At 35.9% G+C, this 15,698-nt stretch overlaps 1 protein-coding gene across 1 annotated transcript; it reads left to right on the forward strand.

The window, feature by feature from the left end:
• The first annotated feature begins 123 nt into the window (after window positions 1-123).
• Window positions 124-14,926, forward strand: mpp2a (MAGUK p55 scaffold protein 2a). The gene is made up of 13 exons (XM_067375088.1): window positions 124-194; window positions 5,340-5,388; window positions 6,672-6,772; window positions 8,095-8,247; window positions 8,340-8,495; window positions 8,958-9,185; window positions 10,814-10,945; window positions 11,193-11,295; window positions 12,011-12,079; window positions 12,189-12,350; window positions 14,024-14,226; window positions 14,539-14,667; window positions 14,750-14,926. Exons 2-13 carry the CDS (start codon window positions 5,358-5,360, stop codon window positions 14,924-14,926), a joined length of 1,644 nt encoding a protein of 547 aa, XP_067231189.1. The 5' UTR covers window positions 124-194; window positions 5,340-5,357.
• The last annotated feature ends 772 nt before the right edge of the window (window positions 14,927-15,698 follow it).

Raw genomic sequence — 15,698 nt, forward strand, 5'->3', positions numbered from 1 at the left:
CATTTAAAGCGGGCTATCGAGAACATTCTATTGTTAAGACGGCCCTGAACATCAGCTGGTGGGCCCCACCTTCTGAGACGTTTGAGCGTTGCCCCTTTATGTCTACGCAATGACTAGACTCTGATTTGATGCTTTGTAGCGGTTCAGACACCTCTCACATAATCAAAACAACGTAACGCAGCTATACGGGAAAGGTTAGTATCTTTTTTTATGATACATATTTTCAGAATTGTGTGTTGACGTAGCCCTCTAAACGTAAATATATATATTCCATTCAGGGACGCAAACCCTAAAATCGTTTCATCTACTGTATAGTAGGCTATAGTGTTGTCGTCTTATTGTTGTTATACGGTTTGGAAATTATTAATTCATCTGTTGTTTAACGCGTCGGGGGTTATTGTTGTTCTCCACTGGCATGATATTCTTTTATTCATCAAGATGTGAATGCTAATTAGTGTAATTTGGGACTGCATCAGGTATTTGATGGTATCGTTCCGTCCATATTGTTGGCGGTGAGTGAAATTCTTGAATTCTTCTCTTTTTTTCATTACCATCAGCACTTATTATTACAGTTTTCAGCCCATAACTGCAAGAGAAAATGTGATCAGAATGTAGAAATACACTGTACCTTTTCTATATGAATTGAGCTATACTTTATTAAGGATGTAACAAATGCAATGTTATTATGAGAGCTCTAAAGTAGTATATGAGACATTATTATACATAAATTAGTTATGGTCCTCTTATGTGATTGGTTGAATTCAATGAAGTCGCATATTAATGTGTGTGTGTATATATATATATATATATATATATATATATATATATATATATATATATATATATAAATGTTTTATATATAATATATATATATATATACAAATTATAATGTATAGGCTATATATATTAATATATGTATAATATATGTGTTTTGTGTCTGAAAACTTATTCATGATACTATTACAGCAGCAGATTTAAAGCGTTAATAACCTGTTATTTATGTGCTGTCAAAACCAGGTGATTAAATGCAGGAAATATTCTGGCATAGTGTCAGCTTCTTGTTATGGTTCCTTAAACGGGACGCAGACCTATCTGTGTGTGTTGGAGACAGATGGGCCATGCCTTTTTCTGGCTCGAGGGAGCAGATGGAGAGCATGGTTGCTTGTGATGTGGGCTGGGCCAGACCAGGGTGTCATTAGCATGGGGGGCTCAGCGGGGTCTGCAGGAAGGATGGCAATGGAAGGAGGTGGGGGCCTCAGGAGTTGCTAATACATAATAAATTCACCATCGCTCCCTTTTATAAAGGGCTAGAGGAAGACCCCCTTGTGCCTTCTCTCAGGAGATCTCACTCAGATGCTGAGTTTGCATTCACTCCTGGCCAAAACGCACTGGAGCAGTCTTTTTGGTAATGAGATTGAAATGTGAGCTTGAGCATATCCCATGTCTGGCTTTGGCTGACAGCTCTCCATGTCAGTTGACATCAAACATTAGTAGACCCTTCATCTAAAGCCAGTCTGAGAGAGTTTCGGCCAGGTGACAGAACTTTTGTATTTTATTTATTGCTGTTTTTTTTGCATGATTTCTGGATATTATTGCAAATATAATTAAATAATAATATTTTGATGATTTTTGATTATTTTAAAATATATTTTAAATACTAAATACAGCAAGTAGGGTAAAATAAATTTTATCCGTGTAGTTTGCTTTGTTTTTGAGGTGTGCTGTTTTTTAAATATTAATTATTATACATACACTAAATATAGTGTCCCCAAATATAATTTGGGCCAGGGTTATTGTAGTTAACTACAACTAAAACCTTAAAAACACATTTTTGTTACTTAAAATGAAAGAAAGATCTGATATACAATACAATATTAAAAAAAAAAAATTTAAACAATTATTTAAATTATTTAAACAATTTTCATGTGTATTTAGTTTAACTTGATGTATTAAAATAACTAAAACTGAAACCGAAATTTAAAAACAAAAAACTTTATATTTTTTAAACAACAACAAATTGACAAACAATTGACAAAATGCAACAAAATGACTAAAACTTTAATTAAAATAAAAATGGAAAATATAAAAATAAAAAACTGATCCCAAATATTAGTAAAAACTATAATCTCAGTGTTACTAAAATAACACTGATTTGGACACTTGAAAAGAACTAGCATCAATTGCATATTATTCAGACATTTTAAGTGATTTATGGGTTCAAATATTGGGGCTCTGTGTATTTTTTTTATTTTATTTTATTTATTTATTTATAGGTTCTGACACTATAATTTGCTTTACTTTTTTCTGCAACATTTTTGCTCATATTTTGCTAACTGTGGTGTTCAATATTTAAAGTTTTAGAGGTGCAATTTATGTCCTGTTATGTTCAAGCTCTGTGCCTGTAGGTTAACAATAAATCTGTTTGTTTTGTGGGTTAATAAAAGCAAAGAAGATGCAGCCCTGAGGTGCCCTGTGATTAAAAATGCTTGAATAACTAGTGGACAATCAGACATCAGAGGTGCTTGAGGCGTTCACAACACCTATATATTCAAAGAAAGCGCAGCCAACACCCATTTATAACGATCTGTTTTTAACACAAGAAAGGAGTTGCTGGAAATGAGCTGAGTGATGCACTGGACTCCATTTAAATGAGTGTCTGTGTTTGCCTGAACTGAACCGAACTGAACTGAACTGAACTGAACCGAACTGAACTGAACTGAACTGAACTGAACTGACACTTCATCCCAGTATAGCAGCATCTCTCTGAGCCTTGTCATGCTTGTGAATAAACTAGAGTGTGAGAATGAAACTGAGGTGTGTGAGAAGTCTGACCTCTCCATCCCGCCGGGACTGATCTCAGCTACATAAACAACAGATTCACACTAGCATCACAAAACCACATGATCAAAGATCACATGTTTTATGTCTGATTAATTCATTATTACAATAATTTTCATTAAAATAAATTAAAATATTTATTAGAATAATTAGACCATCCATACAGTTATATTTATGCAATATATATATATATATATATATATATATATATATATATATATATATATATATATATATATATATATATACATATATATATATATATATATGAAGAGTTTCGTTGCAAAACGAGATAAATCCATTTTTTTAATTTTTCAAAAATCTTGTTTTTTGGTTGTGCATTCCAATTAATATCAATTCAACTGCAGTTGGTTTGTTTTGATTTAAACCTTCATAACTTAAAAAATACAGCTAAGTAGCACCATAAAACAAAATAATAACATGATAAAATAATAATAAACATGTTTTGACAAAAATGTTAAAAACGGATTTATCTCGTTTTGCAACGAAACTCTTCATATATATATATATATATATATATATATATATATATATATATATATATATATATATATATATATAAACAACTTGTAAGCAATTTAAAATAAGCAATTTGTCCTAGAGACAGCAACATTAATAGTGTACAATGTCAGGTTTATTAGAAAGCTAAACTAGACAAACTATAGAGGTGAAATGCAAAGAAGAAGAGAATTTAACATCTTTTTTTTTCTTTTACATTTTTTTTTAATCCTAAACGCAGAGTATCAAAAGCAGGCTTTTTTGACCTTGTTTACCCTCTACCTCATTTAAACTGAGTACTGACTCAGCTAAACCCTCTCAAGTGATTTCAGGACTGTTCTGGTGTTTTTAAACTGTCATGTCATGTTCGATGTGTTTAAACTCTGTCCTCATTTTACTCGACCTCATGTCATTCCAAACCTTTCTTCTTTGGAACACAAAAGGAATATTTTGAAGAATGTTGATATCCAAACAGTTTTGGTGCCAATTGACCTCCATTGTATAGACAAGAAAAAAGAAAGAAAAAAACACTGAGACATTTCTCAAAATATCTTATTTTAAAAAAGAAAGAAAGTCTTACAGTTTTGGAATGACATGAAATGTGGTAAATTATGACAGTATTTTCATTGTTGGGTGAACTATCTGAATAATAAGCATTGAAATAGTCCTGATTCTTAAGTAAGACTTTCTGGCTTATTCAGCTTCAATTCTGGGCCGCTGGTATGTAAGGCAGCTCCTTTCCCCTTTAGGGAAGTCACTCAGCTCAGAACCTACGTAACATGTGGGAGAAAAAAGATTGCTATAGCAACCACCTCCGTCATACAGTGTATGTGAAAATGGTTGCATGGGATTTTTGAGAAATCCCATAATTTGTTTGGAAAGCCTCATAATGTTAGTAGAGCAGTGCATTGTTAATGCTCCCATGGGAAGATCCCTCTATGAGCTTAAGTAGCAAAGGCAGTGTAATCATCTCTAGAGGAAACATGGCTAATTTATTGCCCTCAGTGTGCTGTATCAGTACATTCATTACATAGTACACCCTGTTGTATAATATATTATTGACAGTGCAGCTACTGTTTGTGAGAAATACAGCAGATGTCTACAACGAATACTTGTTTGCCTAATAGTTTGATGAGGTGTTTATCTCTCTCTCTCTCGGTGTGTGTGTGTGAAGGAGAGAGAGAAGGTGTGTCAGGTCTTAAACTCCTCTGATCCTTTTCTGAAGGATTATTGTACTTGCTTACTGAGTAAAACCATTTGCAGAGTTTCACAGCAGGAACATCTCTATCTATCTATCTATCTATCTATCTATCTATCTATCTATCTATCTATCTATCTATCTATCTATCTATCTATCTATCTATCTATCTATCTATCCATCCATCCATCCATCCATCCATCCATCCATCCATCCATCCATCCATCCATCCATCCATCCATCCATCCATCCATCCATCCATCCATCCATTCATCCATTCATCCACAAGACTTTGGAGTTAATCTATTGCCAGGAACAGCAGTCAGTTATACAGTTTAGTTCATTTAGTTCAAATATCTGACAGCAGAATGCAGCGATTGACAAATCTGAATCAAGTATTCCAGAAAGTCGTATAATAAATGCATATAAAACCTTTCAGTCTTACTCTCAGCACTTCTGTCACTCCCACCGTCCATCTCCCCTCTCTCCTCCTGCGACTTGTGCACCTGCTCCTTGTCATTGTTTCATATGGAGGACACGGCTGAATCTAAGCACCCCCCCTAAAAACAATTCATTCTCTCCCTCCCACCTCTTAACACTCACACAAAAGACTGCATGTTTCATTTTATTGTATATATCACTATAGCAACCACAGCTTACTAGTAAATCCCCCACTCTTTTACATTTATTGTTATTCCCCATATTTTTTGCTTATACTTTACCCTCTAGTCCTAATGATGGTGTAAAATATTAATGTTAAATCTCTCTCCCTCCAATGCTTTAGTTGCAGTTTTCAGACATCATGCCTGTGGCAGCCACCGGCACAGAGCATGGTAAGTATCATCTTATAAGAGTGTTTTTGGCCCTGTGGACTTTTATAATATAACTCTTAAACTATTAAAACACACTTTTAACACTGTCACTAGTTTATTTGATGTGTCTAATAACAATGTCCAAAGTGAATGTACATGCATCACAGGATATTTTTGTCACTTTTTTGAACTGTCAAGAATAGTTCCACCATTGTCATTTCTATCACATTTCAAATTATGCAAATTATGTATTGTTTTCAACAGCATTATGTGATGCAAATAACAGTGATGAAATCACACTTTTTGGATAGTGACATTTTATGATAAAATGGCCAGCTCCTTTGACTTGCTTATTTTAATGTTATAGCTAGCATTTTGTTGATTCTAAATAGACACAAAATGTTTTTTGTTTTTTTTTGGTACAGTATTTGCCATGCATAGGATGAATGCATGGTGAAATGTTGCCAAGAGTGTTTTATTGTGATCTTCATATAGCAAAAGAAAATTTAATGTTTGAATGAAAATCAACCATTTATTATAAGCATTTATTTACAGCATATATTTTTTTTCTTTGTACTTATTTGGACCGTAATGCAGATGCTTAGCGTCAGTACAGAAAACTAGTGTTGCATTGTGCCTTTGGCGTAAACAGCAGCCACAACAAAGTTGCTTAAATCATTGTAAGAATTTGAAGTTAAGCCAAAACAGTACAAATCATAATAGATGAATTACATAACTGAAAGTCATTGAAGGTAGTTTGATCATTTGTGGCGAGGATTTTCCTGGCACTATACTTATAAACATGGACACACTTGTGCCACAGATGGCTGGCACAGACACAGGGATACCCAGCTTTAGTGATATCATGCCCTGGAGCTCCACTTGACATTTTTTTGCCCTGTAGTGTCAGCTAATACATAGTGTGTGATTCTGATGAAACTCATAGATTAAGGAGCTGTGATCTCCGCTAAAAGGTCAGTCTTGTAGTTTAAACCCTCTACATCATATTATATACACTCACAGTCACATTTCAGTAGTTAAAGGCATATTTCAAGAAATCTTTCTTACTGCCTTTACAAAAAATGTAGTGTTCTGGAAAAACTGTGGCAAATGTCTGGCAAAAACCATATTCAAATATACTACAAATTTATATTTCATGTACAGTTCAGCTGTACTTTTAAGAAAAGAACTAATGTTGTCCATGTGTGAAGATATAAGTATAAAACAGATTGTGTGAGTTAATCAAAGAGCACAGTATCTCATAAGCAGCTGCATAATCAGGTGCCTCTGTCTTTTCCCTCCAGCAGTGCCGCAGGTGTTGGACACACTGAGTGACAGCGCCAGCTCCACCACTGCCAATGACCTGGACCTCATCTTCCTCAAGGGCATCATGGAGAGCCCAGTGGTCAGTTTTCTTTCTGCATACAGTAGGGTAATTTCAGATCTAAACATACTACAAAAAAATAGTATTATTAGTAGTATTATCCCATTACATTACATAATCCTATTATCTAGTCACCAAATAAATACATTCATGAAATATTCATTTGAGTTAAAATTTATTTTATCACAATTATTTTATAGTTTTACATGTATATTATCTTAATACTTCCACTAATAAATTTTAATACTTTCGATAATTGAGATTGATTTAGTGTCTTAAAGTTGTTGATATTATCCTATATGGGGATGGATCTTGGTAAATATTAGAACCTTTTGTACAAGAAACACTGGGATACAAAAACAAACATAATTAAGTAAATAGTAAATATTGAGTAATGGTATATACATTATAAATGTCTCTCTCTCTATATATACTCACACTCACACACTTAGTTACATGTTTTTATGGGTACTTCCCATAGACTTAATGATTTTTACACTGTACAAACACTAACTCTACCCTTAAACCTACCAATCACAGAAAACTTTCTGCTATTTCAGATTTTCAAAAAAGATAATTATGTTTGATTTATAAGCTTGTTTCCTCATGGGGACTAAAAAATGACCCCACAAGGTCAAAATTTAATGGTATTGATATGAAATTCTGTCATGAAACACTAGATGGCGCAGGCTAATAGCTCCTCAACCTGCTCGTAATCCATCGTTATCGATAGGGCACAGCTGATTGGTTACTGCTGTATCAGTAGCCAATGAGCTTGCGTGCTCAACCTTCAAAATACTTTTGTAGCATTGCCTTAGCAGTGCAGTGCACTTCAGAAACCCTCCACCTTCCCCAGCTCCACCTGTATAGATCAGCTATGGGTAATTCATGTGTGCTATATTGTACAGCAGCAGCATGTCTTACTTGCTCACAGTAGCGTGTTGTGTATGTATTGACAGTAGCAAGTCCTGTACTTTCTCTGCAGCAGCAGCAATAAAAGCAGCAGCAGCGCAGCAGATTTATTCCACCAAGACCAAACATACAACATTGTCATATCCTTTACCATGCCAAACACTCCAAGAGTTGTCATGACAGAACTATACTTGTGAGGATATTCAGTCCCTATAACGTAGTGAATACCAGGACCCCCACCCCCCCCAACAGACACACGTATATGCAGTTATTTCAAATATGCTGCAGGCTGTTCGTCATTCTGGATGTAAAGAATGTCATCTTAGAGTTGTCAAAGTTGTCAAAAGCAACAGTAGCAAATTAGGCATTCATGGAAGACAAACTAATAAACAATGATTAATATGCCATTTAAAACCTGAATAATCTCCCAGAGTGCAGAGAGTCTGGAGGAGACACGACTGGAGGCTGTGAGGGACAATAATGTGGAGCTGGTGCAGGACATCCTGAGAGAGCTGAGCCCCTTTACACACCGCAGCAACACCGCTGCAGAGCTGTCACGCATTCTCAACCAGCCGCACTTCCAGGTACACAGCTGCAGCTCAACAAAACTGTGAAATGAAATGAGAATAACACACAGTCTGATTAATGCCTGACACTCTATGCTTTTGATGATCAGTCTCTGTTGGAGACCCATGATTCTGTGGCCTCTCAGACGTGTGAGACTCCGCCCCCGAGCCCCTGCGCTTTCATGGAGCCGCCCATCAACAGCGTACCAGTGCCAGCTGATGCCATCCGCATGGTGGGCATCCGCAAAGTGGCTGGAGAGCACTTGGTGAGACTGCGTTCAGTGTATAATTCAATTATTTACTAATAATACTAATATTATATTAAACACAAGGATAAATTAAATGTATGGTCATGCTCTGTTCTAAAATATGAGATTAATATACACTGTATAGAAAATAGATTTAATATAAACAATGTTCTATAGTAAATATGCAGTTTATTTTAACATATTATTTAAATATTTTTGCATTTAATAGTAAGTTTTAATATATTTTAGATCAGAGCATAACAATAGGATTAAATGAAATTCATAGTTATGCTTGCTCTAAAAAATAAAATTGTTAATATTGTATGAAATTCTACAGTGAATATATACAGTTTTTGTTGGTATGCTCTGCTCTGAAATAGTACATTAATATAAAAATGTCATGGTAAAGTCATGTGAATTCATTGTTCAAAGAGTGTCTTGACCACTAGTCTCTGAGCTCGTGTCGTGTTGCTGTGTCAGGGTGTGACGTTCCGTATTGAGAACGGAGAGCTGGTGATTGCACGTATTCTCCACGGGGGGATGATCGACCAGCAGGGTCTGCTCCACGTGGGTGACATCATCAAAGAGGTGAATGGGAGAGAGGTGGGTGACGACCCTCGTGTGCTGCAGGAGATGCTGCAGGAGGCCAGCGGCAGTGTGGTGCTCAAAATCCTTCCCAGCTACCAGGAGCCACATCCCCCGAGACAGGTACCATCCCCTCCCCCTAACTACAGAACGGGAAATGTTCAGAAGCTGCATCTCATTTTGAAGGCTGTGTCCTCTGGAGGTTGCATTTGAAGGCTGCATATGTCATCGAGTCGGTCTCACTTAAGAAAAGTAATTTCTCACCTGGGCTGGGCTTGCTTGTTTGTTTGTTTTTTTTATAACGAAATTTTTTTTTTTCTATTTTTGGCAACTGTAAAGTATGGAAGAGGATTAGGGCCAAGCAATAATAAAAAAATAAAACCATCTCGTAATTTAAAGTCATTAAATTACGAGAAAAAAGTCGTCAAATTATGAGAATTTAATGACATTTTTCTCATAATTTAACGAATTTGTTCTCGTAATTTAACGACTTTTTTCTCGTAATTTAATTACTTTATTCTCAACATTTTATCTCGACTTTTTTCTCAAAATTTAACGAGTTTATTCTCAACATTTTATTTCGACTTTTTTCTCGAAATTTAATGTTTTTTCTCGTAATTTAACGAGTTTATTCTCAACATTTTATCTCGACCTTTTTCTCGAAATTTAACGAGTTTATCCTCAACATTTTATTTCAACTTTTTTCTCGAAATTTAACGATTTCTTTCCCGAAATTTAACAACTTTAATCTCGAGATGGTTTTATTTTTTTATTATTGCTTGGCCCTAATCCTCTTTCGTAGTAAAGACCCTCTCACACCAAAAGTGAATGAATAAGCCTAAGGCTGAAGGAAATGCACATTTACACCTGTACAGTAGAGGGCGCAGCTCAAACAAACCATTCAGCTGTGCTGCCACTCTGGATTAAAGAAGAATAGGATACAGGAGAAGGAAGTTCAACACTCTTATTTCTAAATCTAATCTAGACATTGGTTGATAAAGTGAGATTAAATGCATAAAGTATATTTAATTTAATATAGTTAATTATTACAGGTTTGCATAAAAATATTTTCATTCATTTTGAAGAATATTGAATGTGTTTGTGTAAGTGAGATGAGTTAATGTATGTTCTCATTTAGTCTTGAACTACAATAACCATCATGTTTACACAGCGCACACAAAGCCTCTGACCTTTATTTCTCTCATGGGGACAGGAGAGCTGTTAGTCAATAAGTGTGAAAAAGTAACTTGTGTTACTTATTTGAAAAAGTAACTTAGCAGCCAGAGTCTCAGTGCCAGGGTTCTTATGTGTGTAGGGCATCAGCAACCCTGTTTACACCTGGTATTATATTTCAGGTGACCAGTGATTTTGGTGGCTCCATATATGCACATCACTGCTGCCTGCTTTCCTCTTGTTTTTCTCTGCTGCTCTTTTATGGTTGTCATGGATACTGGAGTGAGGAGTGAGCGTAGCATCTCGCTCTCAGTTAAAGCCAGATGTGTTTACTGTGAGACCAGACAGGAAGGTTAGAAACATGTTGTAGACGGTCTCAGCAGACACTTCCAGCATTGTACTATTCGCCTCCTGATCCTATCATCTGTCCAGACTACATTTATATTGTTGTTTGATGGGGTGTATCATTTTAACATTCAGATAGGCTGGGCATTTTAGGTCAAAGGCCTTAGAATAACTCCTTTGAAAACAGTGACTTTAAATGAAAGTCAGCATCACCCTCATCCTTGTCTCTACAGGTTTTTGTTAAGTGCCATTTTGATTATGACCCTGCCAATGACAACCTCATCCCTTGCAAGGAGGCGGGACTAATGTTCTTAAGTGGAGACGTTCTGCAGATTGTTAACCAGGAAGATGTGAACTGGTGGCAGGTTGGTTGGTCAACTTAGAAACACTAACGTTACAATATTTTTTGTGCTAAAATGATATGCCAGATAGTTCATTTACCTTTTAAAGGACCTAAAGTTACATCTGCTTTTTATGTAAAATGTAAGATCCGTCTTTCGGCCTAGTGAATTTCTAACAAACACATAAAAAAATGTTTGTTTATGATATAGAACAATGTTATAACAATATTACCCTCTGAAAGCTGTACATTAAAGTCATGTATCTCTGCAGGCACGTCGTGTAGAGGGAGGCAGTGCTGGCCTGATTCCCAGTCAACTTCTGGAGGAGAAGAGGAAAGCTTTTGTGAAGAGAGATGTGGAGCTGTCACAAGCAGGTGCTCATATATAAATACATGGATTAATTAATAATATCTGAATGATTTTTGAAGGATCATGTGACAGTGAAGACTGGAGTAATGCTAAAAATTTAGCTTTGCCGCCATCACAGGAATAAATTACATTTGAAAATATATTACAATAGAAAAGTTATTTTAAATTGTAATAATGTTTCACAATAGTATCTGTTATTGATTACTGGATTTTCGACCTGGTAGTCATAGAAAGTTCAAAAACAGCATTTATTTGTACATTATAAACATCTTTTCTATCAATTTTGATCAATTTAATGCGTCCTTGCTGAATAAAAATATTAATTTCTTTCAACTGTTTTTAAATCTACCCTACTGAATGGTTGATTCGTGTATACTGCCACCTGGTGGATTTAATGTGAACAATTGTCAAATCCTCTAAATCCAGTGGTTCTCAAAGTATGGAGCAGATCAGAAGAAAAAATAAATAAAACAAAACACAGAAAACAGCGTGGCAATGAGCATATTCAGTGCATGAATGGTGGTTGGCTCTCTGCCTTTATAAAGCAGCACCGACCGCCAATTCCTCTGAAATTTTCTTCTCCAGACTGTTGACTTCACATCACGGCTCTAATCAAACATTCATACAGCAATGCAAACAGTTAAAGTGCAAACTTATATTAAGATTCGATAATGATGTAAATACTTTTTGTCTAAAAAATAATATCATTTTGTATTGCAGCCAATCTCTGCACTGGAATGGTTGGTAAGAAGAAGAAGAAAATGATGTATCTGACTACAAAAAATGCAGGTTAGGTTTTCTTTTTCTTCAAATGTATATCTTGTGTCTTTTGAAACTCAACACTTAACAAACTTGTTTTTGTTATGTGTTTTATTATTTCTCTTTTATTCCCTGGCAGATTTTGACAGGCATGAGTTACTGATCTATGAAGAGGTTGCAAAAGTCCCCCCGTTTCGCAGGAAGACCCTGATTCTGATTGGTGCTCCTGGAGTGGGCCGACGGAGTCTGAAGAATAAGATGCTAGTGTCAGACCCTCAGCATTACGGCACCACCATCCCCTGTGAGTCTTCTCTGGGTGTATCGGGCGTAATTCTCCGTTTTAGGGGAGTTCAGACCAGGGTTTTATAAATACAGAGTGGGGTTCAGAAAAAAATAGATAACAACAGTTTTAAAACCATGCAATGAATGATCACATATTCCAAACATGAATGGCCTGGTGTTTGTGAATGGCAGTTGTGGACTAATGGTTAGAGTTGGACTTAACCCAAAGATCGTGGGTTCGAGTCTTAGTACCAGCAGGAAATGTAGGTGGGGGGAGTGAATGAACAGTGCTCTCTTCGACTCTCATTACCCACAAATGCAAGGCACCTAACCACCAATTGCTCCCCTGGCACCACAGCTCCTGTGTTCCTGTGTTTGCTCTTGGATGGGTGAAATACAGAGCACAAATTCTGAGTATGGGACATCATATTTGGCTATATGTTTCTTTCACTTTCAAATAAGAAATGTTTCAATTCCTGCTCTTCCTCTTTAATCTCCAGCACCTTCTCTCTTTCTTTTTCTCTCAGTCTCCATATGGTGAATCTTGTATCTACCCTGCATCTCTTCCCTTCCCAAAGCTGAACTTTGTTTGATACAGTAAACATTTTTAAACATAAGGTCAACTGATATTTATATTCTTATAAATCATTTTCTTAGACGAGAACATTTACTGAAGATTACCAGGAAAGCTAGTTAACTAAGAGGCCGTTTACACAACATTGTTGTGGAAAACATTGTATGCCATTCATTTACATAACAACTGCATTTTTTTTTTGAGAACTTTTGAAAACTTGTTGCAAAGTGCAAGTTTTTGAAAACAATAGTTATTGTCTCTGAACAACAAAAAAATCTCTCTCTGTGTAAACTACAATAATGCAAATTTGTGAAAACTGTGACATCATGTGCATGCATATTATGTGTTCAGTCTATAGGTGTAAGGGGTTTCTTTACAAAGTGACATTGCCAACTACTGGCCTGGCATGAATAATACAGCATTTTTAGTCGGATTTGCAGATCCTTGTGAACAGGGATTGTTTCACGAAAAATGCTAAGGAAAAACTTTTTCATTTTTAGTACATTGTTTTCATGTAAATGTACCCTGAGTTTAAATTAATTCACAATTCCCAGTTTCACAGACAAGGTTTAAGCTGGTCCTAGACTAAAATGTATGAGTGAGCTGTTTTAACTGAAAGTATCTTGTATTGATGTTTTAAAATATATCAGTCCAATTGTTTTGTCTCAAGATGCACGCCAGTAGTGTTTTTTTTTTTTCTAGTGAACGTTTATAAAAGCTACTTAAAAGCCCTAATTGAACTAAGGCCCAATCCTGGTTTAGGCTAAGCCCTGTCTGTGGAACCGGGCCAATATGTGCACATTCATAAATAATCTTATGCCTAATGTGATGAAAATGGCTTCTTATTCTAAACCCAAACTGTACATTTTCAGGAAACGTTCATATAGACATTATTCAAACTGCTACTGTAAGTTGCTGTTTGAACAAGATATTTTGAGACTCAGACCTAAATGCGGTTGTCAATCTAAAAAAACTGACAGTGTGAACGTAATATTTCTTCCCTTTTATGTGAGATTTTTTTTTATTTTTTGGAGAAAATGTGCTGATAATGTGTTAATTAACAGAAAATAAAAAATTGTCTGATGTTCACTGGGCTGTTCTTGTATAAATGTCCACAGACACCTCCAGGAAGCCCAAATCAGCAGACAGAGAAAATATGATGTATGCCTTCACATCCCGGAGTAAGATGGAAGCTGATATTAAAGCTGGCCACTACCTTGAACACGGTGAATATGACGGTAACCTCTACGGCACCAAGATAGACTCCATCCATGAAGTAGTGGAAGCTGGACGCATCTGCATCCTGGACGTCAACCCACAGGTAAGGGTCCTGTGACTTTCTAACTACGGACAGGATAATACAACATCGATGACATTCCATAAACGATTACAAATAAAAGTTCTTTATTGGCATCGATAGTTCCACAAAGAACTTTTAACATCCAAGAAATCTTTCCATTGCACAAAAGGTTCTTTACAGTGGAGAAAAAGGTTCTTTGGATTATTAAATTGTTCTTCACTCTAAGAAAAAAATCTTTCTTTTAAGATATTTTATTTTTAAGAGTCGAAGCATACTGTGCTATGCTGTTTTGTAGTAGTTCATAAAAAACAGTTTTTTTCTTTTTGGCCATAGTCCCTAAAAGTCCTCAGGACTTCAGAGTTTTTGCCATATGTGGTGTTCATCAAAGCCCCTGAGTTTGAGACGCTTAAGGCCATGAACAGATCTGGACTCGAGACAGGAGTGGCGACCAAACTACGAACAGTAAGTCCTACTCAGTGTCTGTTTACTAAACTTCTCATGAAAATCTGGTTTTGACCATCCTAAAAATGTCTCTTTTTATCAGGATGCAGAGCTAAAGAGGACAGTGGATGAGAGTGCCAAGATTGATAGAGTATACGGACACTACTTTGACCTCACCATAGTGAACGAAGATTTGGAACAGGCGTACAGGACCCTCAAATCCTCCCTAGATCAGTTAAAGGGAGCTCAGCAGTGGGTTCCGGTTGGGTGGGTCTTTTAGAGCTCATTATAGCAACTATTGGATGTTTCATGTGACACTTTCTATCAGTGCCACCTGGTTTATACCATCAACCTCATTCCAAGGGTGTACACCAGGGATGGGCAACTCCGGTCCTGGAGGACCAGTGTCCTGCAGAGTTTATCTCCATCCCTGATAAAAACTCACTTGCCTATAACTTTCTACTAATCCTAAAGACCTTGATTAGCTGGTTCAGGTGTGTTTGATTAGGGTTGGAGCTAAACTCTGCTGGGCAGTGGCCCTCCAGGACCGGAGTTGCCCATCCCTGGTGTACAGTGACCAGAGAGATCAGGTGTGAGTGTGTCTGTGAAATCACCATCATCCTGATACAAACCTCAAAACCAGAATATCTTGTGTCAGAATTTAGCCCCATCTTTGTCTCAAAACCGTTTTGTTTACAGCATGAGCATTCACATTTCTGTTCAAATACATTTTAAAATTAAAAAATTTAAGAACTTTACATACAAAAAGTTTAGTCTTAATTATATCTAAACATACTTCAGTGATTTAGATAAAAAGAATAATCCTTCAAAGAATAAGATAAATTTACTTCTGACACAACATTGTGTAAGTAAAACTAAATTTTGTTAAATATATCTTTAATTAATCATTAATAATTTGATACAACAATTTGGAATTCAGACCATTTTTTGTTAGTTTAGGCATAAATTTAAAATTGTGTTAGATTTATGGTTAAACTAAAAAAATATAAACTTCTGTTCAAAAGTTTGAGGTCAGTTTTTTTAACGAAATT

This window comes from Chanodichthys erythropterus, chromosome 3 (assembly GCF_024489055.1).
Source record: "Chanodichthys erythropterus isolate Z2021 chromosome 3, ASM2448905v1, whole genome shotgun sequence".
Classification (NCBI taxonomy): domain Eukaryota; kingdom Metazoa; phylum Chordata; class Actinopteri; order Cypriniformes; family Xenocyprididae; genus Chanodichthys; species Chanodichthys erythropterus.

What these genes read in the sequence shown, in the direction of transcription:
- mpp2a (XM_067375088.1), top strand. Translation starts at nt 5,358, where the DNA reads ATGCCTGTGGCAGCCACCGGCACAGAGCATG. An exon ending in GCATCATGGAGAGCCCAGTG is followed by an intron (nt 6,773 to 8,094) that starts GTCAGTTTTCTT and finishes ATAATCTCCCAG; the next exon opens with AGTGCAGAGAGTCTGGAGGA. An exon ending in TCCTGGACGTCAACCCACAG is followed by an intron (nt 14,227 to 14,538) that starts GTAAGGGTCCTG and finishes TTTTGGCCATAG; the next exon opens with TCCCTAAAAGTCCTCAGGAC.